Source organism: Entelurus aequoreus, linkage group LG20 (genome assembly GCF_033978785.1).
Source record: "Entelurus aequoreus isolate RoL-2023_Sb linkage group LG20, RoL_Eaeq_v1.1, whole genome shotgun sequence".
Taxonomy (NCBI): domain Eukaryota; kingdom Metazoa; phylum Chordata; class Actinopteri; order Syngnathiformes; family Syngnathidae; genus Entelurus; species Entelurus aequoreus.
The window spans coordinates 6,898,523-6,916,022 of NC_084750.1; the positions used below are offsets into that span (position 1 = coordinate 6,898,523).

Genomic DNA, 17,500 nt, shown 5'->3' on the forward strand with positions numbered 1-17,500 from the left:
ATACACGACTTTATAAGACCCAGGATAGCACAGTGGGTAAGACTGTTGACTTGGAATGAAGGGTGCTGGGTTCAATCCCAGGTATGTTGGTAGCATTTTGTTCCACCTTAAGTCTCTGATTAGCTTTTTATATGAGCCGGAAAGAATGCCTAACCACATTTTATTATTTAATAGAGAAGGTTAAAACATTGTCATGCAGCGATATGAAGCCACCCCCCGTGAAAAGGATTTGTCTTGGGTGCACTCATTAATGATGAAAAATTATAACTATCTGCGATTCATTTTGAGTTGACTAATCGCGGAAAATTATTTTAATCGTATAACAGCACTAATATATAAATAAATATATATATATATATATGTGTATATATATATATATATATATATATATATATATATATATATATATATATATATATATATATATATATATATATATATATATATATATATATATATATATATACACAACCTCTATCGTAGTCCATTAAGCAAAGGGTCCCTGATTAGCCGGATCCAAAATTTCGCAAGACCCAGGATAGCACAGTGGGTAAGACTCTTGACCTGGAATGAAGGGTGCTGGGTTCAATCCCAGGTAGGTTGGTAGCATTTTGTTCCACCTCAAGTTTCTGATTCGCTTTTTATATGAGCCGGAAAGAATGATTTACCAGTGCCAGGATGGCCCAGTGGTTAAGACTCTTGATTAGTATTAAACAGTCCTAGGTTCAATACCAGTCGGTTTGACAGTACTTTATTCCACTGGTTTATACTGTAGTTTACTCAGCAATAAATCGCTGATTACCTTTTATATGAGTCAGAAAAACATCTTCACAAGACCCGGGATGGCCCAGTGGTTAAGAATCTTGACATGCAATAAACAGTCCTGAGTTCAATACCAGTCGGGTTGGCAGTATTTTGGTCCACCTCTTGTGTATTTTACCCAGCAAAGAGTCCCTGATTAGCTTTCTATACAAGCTGGATACAAGACTTTTTTAAGACCCAGGATAGCACAGTGGGTAAGACTGTTGACTTGGAATGAAGGGTGCTGGGTTCAATCCCAGGTAGGTTGGTAGCACTTTGTTCCACCTTAAGTCTCTGATTAGCTTTTTATATGAGTTGGAAAGAATGATTTACCAGTGCCAGGATGGCCCAGTGGTTAAGACTCTTAATTAGGATTAAACCGTCCTGGGTTCAATACCAGTAGGTTTGACAGTATTTTATTCCACTGGTTTATAGTGTAGTTTACCCAGCAACAAGTCTCTGATTAGCTTTCTATACAAGCCGCATACAGGCTCTAGCAAGAACCAGGATAGCACAGTGGGTAAGACTGTTGACTTGGAATGAAGGGTGCTGGGTTCAATCCCAGGTAGGTTGGTAGCATTTTGTTCCACCTTAAGTCTCTGATTATCTTTTTATATGAGCCGGAAAGAATGACCTTACAGTGCCAGGATGGCCCAGTGGTTAAAACTCTTGATTCAGATTAGGCAGTCCTGGGTTCAATTCCAGTCGGGTTGACAGTATTTTATTCCACTGGTTTATAGTGTAGTTTACCCAGCAACAAGTCTCTGATTAGCTTTCTATACAAGCCGGAAACAACATTTCCCCATACCCGGGGTAGCACAGTGGGTAAGACTGTTGATGTGGAATGAATGGTGCTGGGTTCAAATCCAGTAAGTTGACTTGCATCTTATGAAGCTTTGATTGGAGGTGTCAGATGATATATTTCACCTCCACGTGTAATCAAAGCAAAAAAAAAAATAACTTATTTAATAATTTTTTTAACTGTTCCAATTAACCTTTTTTTTTAAAAATCGTACCCAGGAGAGCTCATTGGTCAACGCTTTCTATTATTATGTTTTACTCCAATTCCCCCCACCTCAGGAATTACCCTCACACGCTCACTCGCACACACTCATACACACACACACACACACACACACACACACACACACACACACACACACTCACACAGGTAACCCCTGAGGTGTATTGATTGACTATTTGACAATTATTATTATCTTTAGCATTGACTTAATTTTTTAACTCTATGTTAATCAAGCAATGAGCACATAACATTACTCGATTGATGTCGTTTTGACGACATTCAGCCAAATTAATGATTACTTGTCTGGGGTTTGAACCAAGTACCCCTGTATTGAGAGCCCACAGTGTTGACCATTGAGCTATTCTGGGTCCCATCACATGCTGATTTTCGCTCATATACAAATGCAATCAGTGGACTATGATAGAGGTGAAACAAAAACCTAAATTTTCCTAGTCATGGATTTGAACCCCATACGACTGACTGAGAGGTAGCAGTCTTAACCACCATGCTATCCAGATTCTTGTGATGACTTCGTTTTTGTTCATATACAAATGCAATCAGTGAACTATTCTAGAGGTAAAACAAAACAACTAAACTTTCAAAGTAACAGATTTGAAGCCACCACTACTGACTGAGATGCAGCAGTCTTAACCACTACTCATGGGTCTTGCTGAGTTGGGGTGGCCCGGTGGTTAAGACTCTTGATTAGGATTAAACAGTCCTGGGTTCAATAACAGTCGGTTTGATGGTATTTTATTCCACTGGTTTATAGTGTAGTTTACCCAGCAACAAGTCCCTGATTACCTTTCTATATGAGCCAGAAAAACATCTTCATGAGTCCCAAGATGGTCCAGTGGTTAGGAATCTTGACGTGCAATAAACTGTCCTGAGTTCAATACCAGTAGGGTTGACAGTATTTTGGTCCACCTCTTGTGTATTTTACCCAGCAAAGAGTCCCTGATTAGCTTTCTATACAAGCTGGATACACAGATTTGCAAGACCCAGGATAGCACAATGGGTAAGACTGTTGACTTGGAATGAAGGGTGCTGGGTTCAATCCCAGGTAGGTTGGTAGCATTTTGTTCCACCTTAAGTCTCTGATTATATTTTTATATGAGCTGGGAAGCATGACTTACTAGTGCCAGGATGGCCCAGTGGTTAAGACTCTTGATTCGGATTAAGCAGTCCTGGGTTCAATACCAGTCGGGTTGACAGTATTTTATTCCACTGGTTTATAGTGTATTTTACCCAGCAACAAGGCTCTGATTAGCTTTCTATACAAGCCGGAAACGATATTTTTCAAGACCCGGGATAGCACAGTGGGTAAGATTGTTGACTTGGAATGAATGGTGCTGGGTTCAAATCCAGTAAGTTGACTTGCAACTTATGAAGCTTTGATTGGAGGTGTCAGATGATATATTTCACCTCCATGTGTAATGAAAAAAATTAGCTTATTTAATAATTTTTTTTAACAGTTCCAATTCACTTTTTTTTTTTTAAATCGTACCCAGGAGAGCTCATTGGTCAACGCTCTCTATTATTATGTTTTACTCCAATTCCCCCCACCTCAGGAATTACACTCACACGCTCACTCGCACACACTCACACACTCACACACTCTCTCTCACACACAGGTAACCCCTGAGGTGTATTCATTGACTATTTGACAATTATTATTATCTTTAGCATTGACTTACTTTTTTAACTCTATGTTAATCAAGCAATGAGCACATAACATTACTCGATTTATGTCGTTTTGACGACATTCAGCCAAATTAATGATTACTTGTCTGGGGTTTGAACCAAGTACCCCTGTATTGGGAGCCCACAGTGTTGACCATTGAGCTATGCTGGGTCCCATCATGTGCTGATTTTCGCTTATATACAAATGTAATCAGTGGACTATGATAGAGGTGAAACAAAAACCTAAATTTTCCTAGTCATGGATTTGAACCCCATACGACTGACTGAGAGGTAGCAGTCTTAACCACCATGCTATCCAGATTCTTGTTATGACTTCATTTTTGTTCATATACAAATGCAATCAGTGAACTATTCTAGAGGTAAAACAAAACAACTAAACTTTCAAAGTAACAGATTTGAACCCACCACTACAGACTGAGATTCAGCGGTCTTAACTACTGTGGTATCATGGGTCTTGCTGAGTTAGGATTCTGGGGAGTTCACAGTGTTGACTATTAAACTATCCAGAATCTTGTTGATTTATGATTTTTGTTTATTTACAAATGCAATCAGTGATATATGATAGAGGTAAAAAAAATCACTCAACATTGAAAGTCAAGGATTTGAACTCAGTACTACAGACTCAGATGCAGCAGTCTTAACCACTGTTCTATGCTGGGTTTTCTTCACTGATGTAATGGTGAGCTAGTAAACTAGTAACCTACGATTGAGGTGAAACAAAAACATACAACCAACTATTTTTCGCCGTGAGAAGAGGTGACATCCCTGCAGCGTCATTCTCGATGTGGGTGGTGCTTCACTTCAGTGTTCAGGTTTGCAGTTAAGTTGCAGTGATAACATAACATTTACAGTAGATTGTTACTGTGACTGATTTAGTAAGTAAGATGACATAAAAGTTCAACAGAAATGAAAGACAGTCGGCAGGATGTCAGAAGGAGACTTTTTTTTTAATTGCAAACCGTTGATCCAACATTAAAACTTGTCATGACACTTTCTCAAACCAATCGCACATTTCAAAATAGAAGCGCTAGGCTTTACATCTGGTTAAACTACATTTAGGGTTTCCCCTTAATGTACGTCTTCCTGTTAGCCACCAAACCAAACAAAATAAAGTAATATAATGTATTGTAGAGTTCCGGCTGGCTGAAATAATCTGTAAATTATTTTATAAAATGTTCTGGTCGAGTTGTCAATTTCAGAATGATTAGCAGGCTCAATATTACATTTTATTATTTAATAGAGAAGAAATGATTACGTTAAGATTACAAGGGAAGCTCAGCGTCCCCTAAAATGTACCAAAAAAAAAAAACAAATATGTGCACAAATATATTCAAATATGTACTTTTATGTTTACTTTTCATTGACTAAATATGTGCCAGAATGTGTTAAACTTTTGCTCAGATTTAGCTACTTTCGCGACAGCTGAATTCATTCTCATTGCATTAAGCAGTGTTGAAGCTGAGCGTCCATTGACTTCAAAAGGGTAGCATAGAGCCGGAGGTTCTCTGATGTTTTCTTTATAAAATATTGCTTTTTCATATCTTTTGTCTGTTATTGGAGACTTGTTTATTTAGAGAGTAGCTGAAAATGAGCTTCCCTTACTTGAAAGACCAGCAGCCGCCACTGATGTATACATATGTGTGTATGTGTGTGTATACATAAGTATGTATGTATATGTGTATATATGTATGTGTATATATACATTTTTCCCATACATATATATACATACAATGACGTAGTGGCCCACATACTATGACATGGCAGGCCAGGTTAAATGATGTGGCGGTGCACATCGAACGATGTGGTGGGCCACCACAAATGATATTGAGAAACACATTAAATGTTGTGGTGGGCCAAGTCAATTGAAGTAACAGACCACGTAAATTACGTTGCACGATTAATTCCGCGGCTGGCCGCTACCAATTATCCCCCGGGCTTTGGGTTTGACACCAGTGGTGTAAATCCAGCACACCCGTCATTAGCTTAGCATGTAGCTGTTTGTAACCACAGTTGTTAACACACCCGTCAAGCACATTATGAGCTGATGAATGGAAGTCTTCCTTTCAAGATGGCGGCACCAAGAAACTGCGCAGCACCATCCGACGAAGCACAGAGACCGGCATCGCCGTGGAGATGAGGAACCGGGTGACACGGCAGGGCAGCAAGGACTCCACCGACGGCAGCACCAATTCCAACAGCTCCGACGGAACGTGAGCGTCCGCCCGGCGCAGAGGCTTCACGTGAGACCAGCCGACGCTAATCATGTGGCTTTTCTCAGGTTTGTCTTCCCCACCACGCGCCTCGGGCCCGAGAGCCAGTTCAGCGACTTCCTGGATGGGCTAGGCCCCGCCCAGATTGTCGGACGGCAAACATTAGCCACACCTCCAATGGGTAAGTGCACCGACGACCGGTTGTTCCCACAGCCTGATGGTGAATTCAGGCATCTGTGCATTCAGCCAACACAAACAGGAAGTCCTAATCAAGAGGGATCGTCTTATATGCGAGTTCATATGATGCAGGATCCGACTCCTATTCAAAAAAAAAATGTATATAGTTTGGAATAAAATGACAAAAAAATGCAATTTTGCAAGCTTAAAATGGTATTGCAAGAAAAAAAAATCCTAATTATACACTGTAAAAAAAATCTGCATAATTTACGGTAAAATACCGGCAGCTGTGGTTGCTAGAAATTTCCAGTAAATGTGTAGGACATTACGGTATGTTGATGTTGAATCCCTTAATTTTACAGTTGATATCTCTTTCCTTACTGTAAATTACTATGAAAAAAACGGATTTATCGTTAACCTGTTTACAAAAAAAACTACAGAATTTATGGTAAAATACTGGCAGCTGGGGTTGCCTGGAATTCACCAAAAAACTAATTGGGGCCAATTTTAGTGTTGCCAATCAGCCTATCACCAGGTGCATGTCTGGAGGTGGGAGGGGCCTATCACCAGGTGCATGTCTTTGGAGGTGGGAGTGGCCTATCCCCAGGTGCATGTCTTTGGAGGCAGCCAAAATACCCAGGGAGAACCCACGCAGTCATGCAAATTCCATACACAAACACGCCTAGCCCGGGAATCGAGCCCAGGACCTTTTCACTGTGAGGCACGAGCACTAACCACTGTTTCGCCGTGCTTCTCTGTCACCAATACAAGTGTCTGCAAATTGTTTCGGAGACATGATAATTTTCACTTGGAAGTATTTGTACAACCTTTCACTGGACAACTCACGACAAGCTCCTTCGAGTGAGCTATTAAAAATAAGCCTTAAATGCTGCGTATTTGTTAGCTTGCAAGCAGTTCCAACACACTTAAACAAACCGCATGGTTTATTTCCATGTATTTTGAGGACATAACCCCTCAATGTCTGAAAACACTTGCCACAAAAATACAAGAAATCATGTTGTTAGCCAAAAGTTAACTAGGCTAATTCTTTAACACAAACCCCTAAAACAGGGATGTCCAAACTATAGCCCGCTGGCGTCATGAGTTTAAGGAATCCGGCCGCAGGGAGACTTGTCGCCAACATATGGACAACGTGAGTAATTCAGGTCTATGAGGATTTAACATGCTTTGAATGAAACAAAGAAAAACATTTACATATATGACTTAAAGGCCTACTGAAATGAATTTTTTAAATTTAAACGGGGATAGCAGATCTATTCTATGTGTCATACTTGATCATTTCGCGATATTGCCATATTTTTGCTGAAAGGATTTAGTATAGAACAACGACGATAAAGATTGCAACTTTTGGTATCTGATAAAAAAAAAGGCTTGCCCCTACCGGAAGTAGCGTGACGTAGTCAGTTGAACATATACGCAAAGTTCCCTATTGTTTACAATGATGGCCGCATGAAGTGAGAGAGATTTGGACCGAGAAAGCGACAATTTCCCCATTAATTTGAGCGAGGATGAAAGATTTGTGGATGAGTAAAGTGCAAGTGAAGGACTAGTGGGGAGTTGAAGCTATTCAGATAGGGAAGATGCTGTGAGAGCCGGGGGTGACCTGATATTCAGCTGGGAATGACTACAACAGTAAATAAACACAAGACATATATATACTCTATTAGCCACAACACAACCAGGCTTATATTTAATATGCCACAAATTAATCCTGCATAAAAACACCTGCGTGTTTGTTATGCTAGCTCCTAGCTCCTATGCTAGCTCCTAGCTCCATAGAACACGCCAATACAATTCAAACACCTGATCAACACACACAATCACTCAGCCCAAAAGACCGTTCACCTAACCCAAGGTTCATAAAGCTTATATATTTTAAAAAAGTTACGTATATACGCAAAAAAAAGTTGCGCACATACGGTCAAGCGATCAAATGTTTAGAAGCCAAAGCTGCATACTCACAGTAGCACGTCTGCGTCTTTGTCATCCAAATCAAAGTAATCCTGGTAAGAGTCTGTGTTGTCCCAGTTCTCTACAGGCGTCTGTGTATCGAAGTCAAAAGTCCTCCTGGTTAGAGTCTCTGTTATCCGAGTTCTTCCATCTTGACTGCATCTTTCGGGAATGTAAACAAAGAAGCGCCGGCTGTGTACTGTTGTTGCTGACTACGTTCGAAAAATACGTCCATTTCGCACCGACAACTTTCTTCTTTGCTTGCTCAGCTTCCTTCTCCATAATGCAATGAACATGATTGCAACAGATTCACGAACACAGATGTCCAGAATACTGTGGAATTATGAAATGAAAACAGAGCTTTTTCGTATTGGCTTCAATGTGGAAGGCATACCCGTGTTCGCCGGGCTACGTCACGCGCATACGTCATCCTCAGAGGCGTTTCGAACCGGAAGTTTAGCGGCAAATTTAAAATGTCACTTTATAAGTTAACCCGGCCGTATTGGCATGTGTTATAATGTTAAGATTTCATCATTGATATATAAACTATCAGACTGCGTGGTCGGTAGTAGTGGCTTTCAGTAGGCCTTTAATGCAAACAACCTTCCCTAGTCATGCTGCAAAAAAACAACTATAAAATGCCATCAGACATGGTCACACCTAACACAATATAACATAATTTGTGGACTTTACAAAAAACATTCATGCACCTTTCAAAAAAAAAATCTGAATTACACCCTTTAAAATCTATTGCAAAGCATGATGGGAAAAATGCAAAACACTCCATGTTTGTCCATGTTTGGCGCATTTTAGCTACTTGCTATTTTAGCTTTTGATTGATTACAAAACTTTAAGGAGGTTGTGAAGTAAACAAGGTACGAGTCCAACTTCTACATACTCTTAATATCTAATTATATTAATTATATATCCATTATATTAATATAATATGTACACACATATATACACACACACACACACACACCCACACACACACACACACACACACACACACACACACACACACACACACACACAAACACACGTATAAATAAATATATATATACACATATATATATATATATATATATATATATATATATATATATATATATATATATATATATATATATATATATATAGTCTTTCAGCCCTCAACCATATTTTTTAGCCCAATGCGGCCCCCAGGGGCATAAAGTTTGGACACCCCTGCCCTAAAACAACGAAGGCATTGTCACGCCAAATTTCTTCCCTCTACAAAAACCTTCCCTCCCCCATTTACTTCCGTGGTCATGTTTCCTCTCACGTCATTGACAGCGATCAATAGCACTTTGGCTTTGACTGCCCGTCGCTGGAAGGATACTTTGTCTTTGACAGCTGCTGGAATCTGAAGAAATCGATTATTGTTTTTTTTTTGGACAGGCGCGAAACAGGACAGTCGCGTGCAGGTTAAGGACCCCCAGCAACTTTGTGATTTTATTGGACGCAGCCCCGGAAGTAAATGGGGGAGGGAAGGTTTTTGTAGAGGGAAGAAATTTGGCGTGACAGCATGCTGTACATTTAAATGTCCAATCTGCTAAATCTTTCATTTAGACTCAATGAAACTGTAATTAAGTGTTTGCATGCGTGTGACATTACAGTATTTGCAATCTCATTGTACATTTTTTTTGGGTGCATTTTCACAGTAAAGTCATGTTTTTTCTACGTATTATAACCGTAGTACTTTAGGTGATCTACTGTTTCTTGGTTGATTTTCGCTGTTGCTATTTATCAACTGCATGCTGTAGTTTTAATAATCATTTTTTACATTGTAGTTAAACATGTTTTTATTCGTTTTCCTTTACTTTACTTTATTTATTGTGGGAAAGGTTTTTTTTCAGGATTTTTTCTTATGGAGAAAAACAAAGTTGTGATGCATAAAGAGGATATTTGAGAAGCAATTTGTCTCCCACCTTCTACCATCCTAGTCACGTCCGTTGTGTCCTTGGGCAAGACACCTCACCCTTGCTCCTGATGGCTGCTGGTTAGCGCCTTGCATGGCAGCTCCCGCCATCAGTGTGTGAATGTGTGTGTGAATGGGTGAATGTGGAAATAGTGTCAAAGTGCTTTGAGTACCTTGAAGGTAGAAAAGCGCTATACAAGTATAACCCATTTATCATTATTTATCCTATGATAAAATGACAATTTGGCCAAATTAAACTTACGTTTTTATTGTTATGTATTTTTTTACACATAAATACATGACACAATATTGACAAAAAAAACTAAAATCATGTAATATTCTTGTAAAATTAAATGTTTTGGTCTGTTTTTTTTTTTCTTTTGATGGAATGTACCGCATTAGGCAGGGGCCTTAAACTTGCGATCTTCAGGCCCATAATTAGTGGCCCTCTGTGTCATTTAGTGTAATTATGGTAGACACAGTTTCATCATCATTTTTAATTTTTAATTTTTTTTTATTCCTTTCATGAAAATGCATACATACAAGCCACGTACAGTTGACACTTTCATTGTTTTTTGTTTCTTATACATTTCCATGATCAGAAAGGAGCAGATGGAAGAATAATATTCTTATGAATATTCTTATAGTTTCAGGGTAGCTTATGGTTAAGTATTTTATGGCAATCTTGAATCCTACTCACGGTGCAAACACAAAAACGACAGCACAATAAGCGCAAAACAAGGAGCAACTTACTGTAAGCAAGCGGCGGTGTCGCCGACCATCTCTCTCAAAATATGACATTTTGACATTCAACTTGACATTTTGAATGACTTAAGGTCTACAATAACTCCGGGGTCAACGTAGCTGCTGGTAGAATTAGTTAACACATTTAGTCGCGTAATTAGGACGAGATTCTGAAGTTGGCGTATTTTTCGGACCATAGGGCGCATTAGATTATAAGGTGCATTAAAGGGGTCCTATTATGATTGTTTTCGGAATTTAAAACACAATCTTGTGGTCTACATAACATGTAATGTGCAAGGACGGGAGTGGAAGAAGTTTTAAAAGATGGAGCTAACTGTTTTAATGACATTCAGACTTTACTTCAATCAATAACGGAGCAGCATCTCCTCATCCGTGGCTCAATAATGCAACATCAACGCCAGTCCCGTGAAAAACCGTCCGACCGGAACCCTCTAATAACAAAAGTTCCTCGGGTGAATAATGTAAACTCACTACACCGGTTTGTTTTAGCGCTTTCAGGGCGAGTTTACTGACAGATATAAGTAAGGACTTTACACTACTTTATATTAGAAATGGCAACAGCAGAAGATGAATGCCACATAAGCAAGTAGAGAAAAAGAAGAAGCGTATGACTCCGGACTACAATTGCGGACGCACGCACATTTTCAGGACTTATGCAGATCCCAAATACACATCAGCAGGTACCAGAAGGTAAGAAAAGTTGGTTTTGCATAATATTGCGAAACAAAACGCTAGGTAATATGTCTGCTAACAGGTGGCATTTTGCGGTCCTGAAACACACCATAATAATACTCGTATGTTTAATGCGCCGACAATCCATCAAGCGGTGCGGCTTCATAGCTTACCGAAGTCGTACTGGAAACATTTTGACAGATTTTTGAGTGCCGTGTGTAATGTTCGTTATTCTTTACGGAACATTTAAAGTTTTATTGTTGTTTACTGCCATCTACTGGTCACACTTATCATTACACCATGTACCAAATAAAATTGCTTCGAGGTCAGTAAGCACAGCCGTACATTAGGCGCACCGGGTTATAAGGCGCACTGTCGATTTTTGAGAAAATGAAAGGATTTTAAAGGCCTACTGAAATGATTTTTTTTTATTTAAACAGGGATAGCAGATCCATTCTATGTGTCATACTTGATCATTTTGCGATATTGCCATATTTTTGCTGAAAGGATTTAGTAGAGAACATCGACGATAAAGTTTTGGTTGCTGATAAAAAAGCCTTGCCTGTACCGGAAGTAGCGTGACGTCACAGGTTGAAAGGCTCCTCGCATTTCCCCATTGTTTACACCAGCAGCGAGAGCAATTCGGACCGAGAAAGCGACGATTACCCCATTAATTTGAGCCAGGATGAAAGATTCGTGGATGAGGTACGTGAGAGTGAAGGACTAGAGTGCAGTGTAGGACGTATCTTTTTTCGCTCTGACCGTAACTTAGGTACAAGGGTTTATTGGATTCCACATTTTCTCCTTTTTCTATTGTGGATCACGGATTTGTATTTTAAACCACCTCGGATACTATATCCTCTTGAAAATGAGAGTCGAGAACGTGAAATGGACATTCACAGTGACTTTTATCTCCACGACAATACATCGGCGAAGCACTTTAGCTACGGAGCTAACGTGATAGCATCGGGCTTACCTGCAGATAGAAACAAAAGAAATAAACCCCTGACTGGAAGGATAGACAGAAAATCAACAATACTATTAAACCATGGACCTGTAACTACACGATTAATGTTTTCCAGCCTAGCGAAGCTTAACAATGCTGTTGCTAACGACGCCATTGAAGCTAACTGAGCAACGGGACCTCACAGAGCTATGCTAAAAACATTAGCTATCCACCTACGCCAGCCAGCCCTCATCTGCTCATCAACACCCGTGCTCACCTGCGTTCCAGCGATCGACGGAGCAACGAAGGACTTCACCCGATCATCGATGCGGTCGGCGGCTAGCGTCGGATAGCGCGTTTGCTATCCGACTCAAAGTCCTCCTGGTTGTGTTGCTGCAGCCAGCCGCTAATACACCGATCCCACCTACAGCTTTCTTCTTTGCAGTCTTCATTGTTCATTACACAAATTGCAAAAGATTCACCAACACAGATGTCCAGAATACTGTGGAATTTTGCGATGAAAACCGAGCTTTTTGTATTGGATACAATGGAGTCCGAATACTTCCGTTTCAACGATTGACGTCACGCGCAAACGTCATCATACATAGACGTTTTCAACCGGAAGTTTCGCGGGAAATTTAAAATTGCACTTTATAAGTTAACCCGGCCGTATTGGCATGTGTTGCAATGTTAAGATTTCATCATTGATGTATAAACTATCAGACTGCGTGGTCGGTAGTAGTGGCTTTCAGTAGGCCTTTAAGTGCGTCTTATAGTCCGAAAAATACGGTAGTTAGTTTCAGTTTATTTGACTGAATTGAGTTTGAGGCCCCTTGGTGTGAAGCGTATTGAGGACAGGGATGTCCCCAAGTTGCAAAGGTGTCTGGTGGACCAAAGAGAGTGATAATGAAGATATGACGCTTGAATAAAGTCAGTAAGGACCAAGTCGCAGCTCTATGCTTCCCTCTAGTGGGAAAGGGGGCAACATACACACATTCAAGACCTCCAACTCAGGATTTCCTCGGAAATAATTTCAACAAATCGTTCTTCAGGGGACGTCCATGTCGGCATGGTGGACAGAGGAGGTCAGTTGGAGGTGGAGGTCAACCAGGCCCGAGGCTTGATCCCCAAACCGGGCTCCAAGAATACACCTGGTAAAATATTGAAGAGCACTTTTTTTGTGTCTTTTTTTCCTTTTTGTATTAATTGTATTCTTCTCCCGGGATGTGCAGCGACGTACGTGAAGGTGTACGTTCTGGAGAACGGCGTGTGCTTGGCTAAGAAGAAAACCAAAGTGGTGAAGAAGAACCTTGACCCCAGCTACCAGCAGCCTCTGTTGTTTGACGAGAGTCCTCAGGGCAAAGTCCTCCAGGTTTTTGACTCTTGATTTTCACCCTCCTTTATTTTCTCCCCCAATTTATTCATTCAACTTTTCGCGCTGGATTGCGTGTTGACTAATACTCATGGCCACTGAAGCCTTAAAGGCCTACTGAAATGAATTTTTTTTATTTAAACGGGGATAGCAGATCTATTCTATGTGTCATACTTGATCATTTCGCGATATTGCCATATTTTTGCTGAAAGGATTTAGTATAGAACAACGACGATAAAGATTGCAACTTTTGGTATCTGATAAAAAAAAGGCTTGCACCTACCGGAAGTAGCGTGACGTAGTCAGTTGAACATATACGCAAAGTTCCCTATTGTTTACAATGATGGCCGCATGAAGTGAGAGAGATTCGGACCGAGAAAGCGACAATTTCCCCATTAATTTGAGCGAGGATGAAAGATTTGTGGATGAGTAAAGTGCAAGTGAAGGACTAGTGGGGAGTTGAAGCTATTCAGATAGGGAAGATGCTGTGAGAGCCGGGGGTGACCTGATATTCAGCTGGGAATGACTACAACAGTAAATAAACACAAGACATATATATACTCTATTAGCCACAACACAACCAGGCTTATATTTAATATGCCACAAATTAATCCTGCATAAAAACACCTGCGTGTTTGTTATGCTAGCTCCTAGCTCCTCTGCTAGCTCCTAGCTCCATAGAACACGCCAATACAATTCAAACACCTGATCAACACACACAATCACTCAGCCCAAAAGACCGTTTACCTAACCCAAGGTTCATAAAGCTTATATATTTTTAAAAAGTTACGTACGTGACGCGCACATACGGTCAAGTTATCGAATGTTTAGCAGCCAAGGCTGCATACTCACGGTACCTGATATTCAGCTGGGAATGACTACAACAGTAAATAAACACAAGACATATATATACTCTATTAGCCACAACACAACCAGGCTTATATTTAATATGCCACAAATTAATCCTGCATAATAACACCTGCGTGTTTGTTATGCTAGCTCCTAGCTCCTCTGCTAGCTCCTAGCTCCATAGAACACGCCAATACAATTCAAACACCCGATCAACACACACAATCACTCAGCCCAAAAGACCGTTCACCTAACCCAAGGTTCATAAAGCTTATATATTTTTAAAAAGTTACGTACGTGACGCGCACTTACGGTACGGTACGTGTTATGCTAGCTCCTAGCTCCTCTGCTAGCTCCTAGCTCCATAGAACACGCCAATACAATTCAAACACATGATCAACACACACAATCACTCAGCCCAAAAGACCGTTCACCTAACCCAAGGTTCATAAAGCTTATATATTTTAAAAAAGTTACGTACATACGCAAAAAAAAGCCAAAGCTGCATACTCACAGTAGCACGTCTGCGTCTTTGTCATCCAAATCAAAGTAATCCTGGTAAGAGTCTGTGTTGTCCCAGTTCTCTACAGGCGTCTGTGTATCCAAATCAAAAGTCCTCCTGGTTAGAGTCTCTGTTATCCGAGTTCTTCCATCTTGACTGCATCTTTCGGGAATGTAAACAAAGAAGCGCCGGCTGTGTACTGTTGTGGCTGACTACGTTCGAAAAATACGTCCATTTCGCACCGACAACTTTCTTCTTTGCTTGCTTGGCTTCCTTCTCCATAATGCAATGAACATGATTGAAACAGATTCACGAACACAGATGTCCAGAATACTGTGGAATTATGAAATGAAAACAGAGCGTTTTCGTATTGGCTTCAATGTGGAAGGCATACCCGTGTTCGTCGGGCTACGTCACGCGCATACGTCATCCTCAGAGGCGTTTCGAACCGGAAGTTTAGCGGCAAATTTAAAATGTCACTTTATAAGTTAACCCGGCCGTATTGGCATGTGTTATAATGTTAAGATTTCATCATTGATATATAAACTATCAGACTGCGTGGTCGGTAGTAGTGGGTTTCAGTAGGCCTTTAAACAAATTGCAAAAGATTCTCCAACACAGATGTCCAGAATACTGTGGAATGTTGTCGAAGAAAACAAGAGGTTTTTGTATCGGGTCTGATGGGGTCCAACCACTTCCGTGGATTTTGTGACGTCACACGCATAAATCATATCCAAAGGAGTTTTTCAACCGGAAGTGTGCCGGGAATTTTAAAATGTCATTTTATAAGTTAACCCGGCCGTATTGGCATGTGTTGCAATGTTAAGATTTCATCATTGATATATAAACTATCAGACTGCGTGGTCGGTAGTAGTGGCTTTCAGTAGGCCTTTAATTTGGTCATTTCAAGTCTTCAGGCCACAGAAAATGACTCTTTTATAAACTGGAGACATTGACAGTTGACTCCTGTAATATAATTATGATGTTGGTAGCATATATGATTGTACAAAACCCAAAACCAGTGAAGTTGGCACCTTGTGTAATTCGTAAATAACAACAGAATACAATGATTTGCAAATCCTTCTCAACTTATATTCAATTGAATAGACTGCAAAGACAAGATATTTAATGTTCCAACTGAGAAACTGTTTTTATTTTTTTTAAAATAATCATTAACTTATAATTTAATGGCAGCAACACAGTGCAAAAAAAATGGCACAGGGGCATTTTTACCACTGTGTTACATGGCCTTTCCTTTTAACAACAGTCAGTAAATGTTTGGGAACTGAGGTGACCAATTTTTGAAGCTTTTCAGGTGGAATTCTTTCCCATTCTTGCTTGATGTACAGCTTAAGTTGTTCAACAGTCCGGGGTCTCCGTTGTGGTATCCATAATTTAAGTCAAATTTTGTGAGAATTAGGTTTTTTAAGAAATATTTAGTTAAGCTATTTTATGAGGATAAGGTCATAATTGTTTTTCAGTAATATGTATTCCAGGCATAAAATAATAAAAATAATAACAATGCATTCTATTTATTAGCTGTTTTTTGTAGTTACTCAAAGTGTGTTACACTGAGTTAAAGTGTGCCAAACAATTTGACAAATGTAAAACTTACAATTATTCAAAAGTTTACATTTTAACAGGATAATTAATTAAATGTAAATAAATGAGGATGTTTTTTAGAAAAAAAAAGTGTCCGTAGAGTTGATAATATATATATATATATATATATATATATATATATATATATATATATATATATATATATATATATATATATATATATATATATATATATATATATATATATATATATATATATATATATATATATATATATAGTATATATGTATATATATATATATATATAAAAAACTTGCAATTTTAAATAATTTGGGAAAGAAAAATAAACACATTCCATCAACTAATTTTAAGTTAAGTGTACTAATGAATAAGGTTATAATAGTTTTTCAGTAAAATGTATTCCCGGCAAATTAGATTAAATTCCAATTAAATATTCAATAACTGTCATATTTCTTTGAAAACATTTATTTGATAGTAATGTTTTTTTTTTAATAACAGTTTTTTAAGGCAGGTATATTCATAAATTAAAATGAGAACAATTACAAATGATATATTCAATCATTTTACAATTTTTAATAAAAATCAATTATTTGGGAAAGAAAAATAGAAACATTCAATCAACTAATTTTAAGTTAAGTATACTAATGAATGAAATGTATATTTGTTTTTAAGAAAAAATAAATAAAACTACAACATTTTTATATTTCGGAATTAATCCATAAAAAAAGGTGCTAATGATTCAAAATGTTAAATTACATATTTTAATGGTATATTTCTTTTTAAGAACGGGTAATATAAAATGTTGTTTTAAATAACTATAAATAACTATATTTTTAAATAATGCATATATTGTGTGCAGAACAATTAGATTTAAAAAATCCATAATTTAAGTCAAATTTTGTGAGAATTAGGTTTTTTAAGAACTATTTAGTAAAGCTATTTTATGAGAATAAGGTCATAATTGTTTTTCAGTAATATTTATTC

General features: G+C 38.7%; 1 protein-coding gene across 2 annotated transcripts in view; it reads left to right on the top strand.

The window, feature by feature from the left end:
• rims3 (regulating synaptic membrane exocytosis 3) overlaps positions 1-17,500 on the top strand; it is an 85,710-nt gene that overhangs the window by 66,551 nt on the left and 1,659 nt on the right. For both annotated transcript variants that reach the window (XM_062029310.1, XM_062029311.1), the window contains exons 3-6: positions 5,598-5,739; positions 5,808-5,920; positions 13,262-13,363; positions 13,442-13,581. In XM_062029310.1, the coding sequence (XP_061885294.1) occupies positions 5,598-5,739; positions 5,808-5,920; positions 13,262-13,363; positions 13,442-13,581 (497 nt within the window). The remainder of the gene's footprint in view (positions 1-5,597; positions 5,740-5,807; positions 5,921-13,261; positions 13,364-13,441; positions 13,582-17,500) is intronic.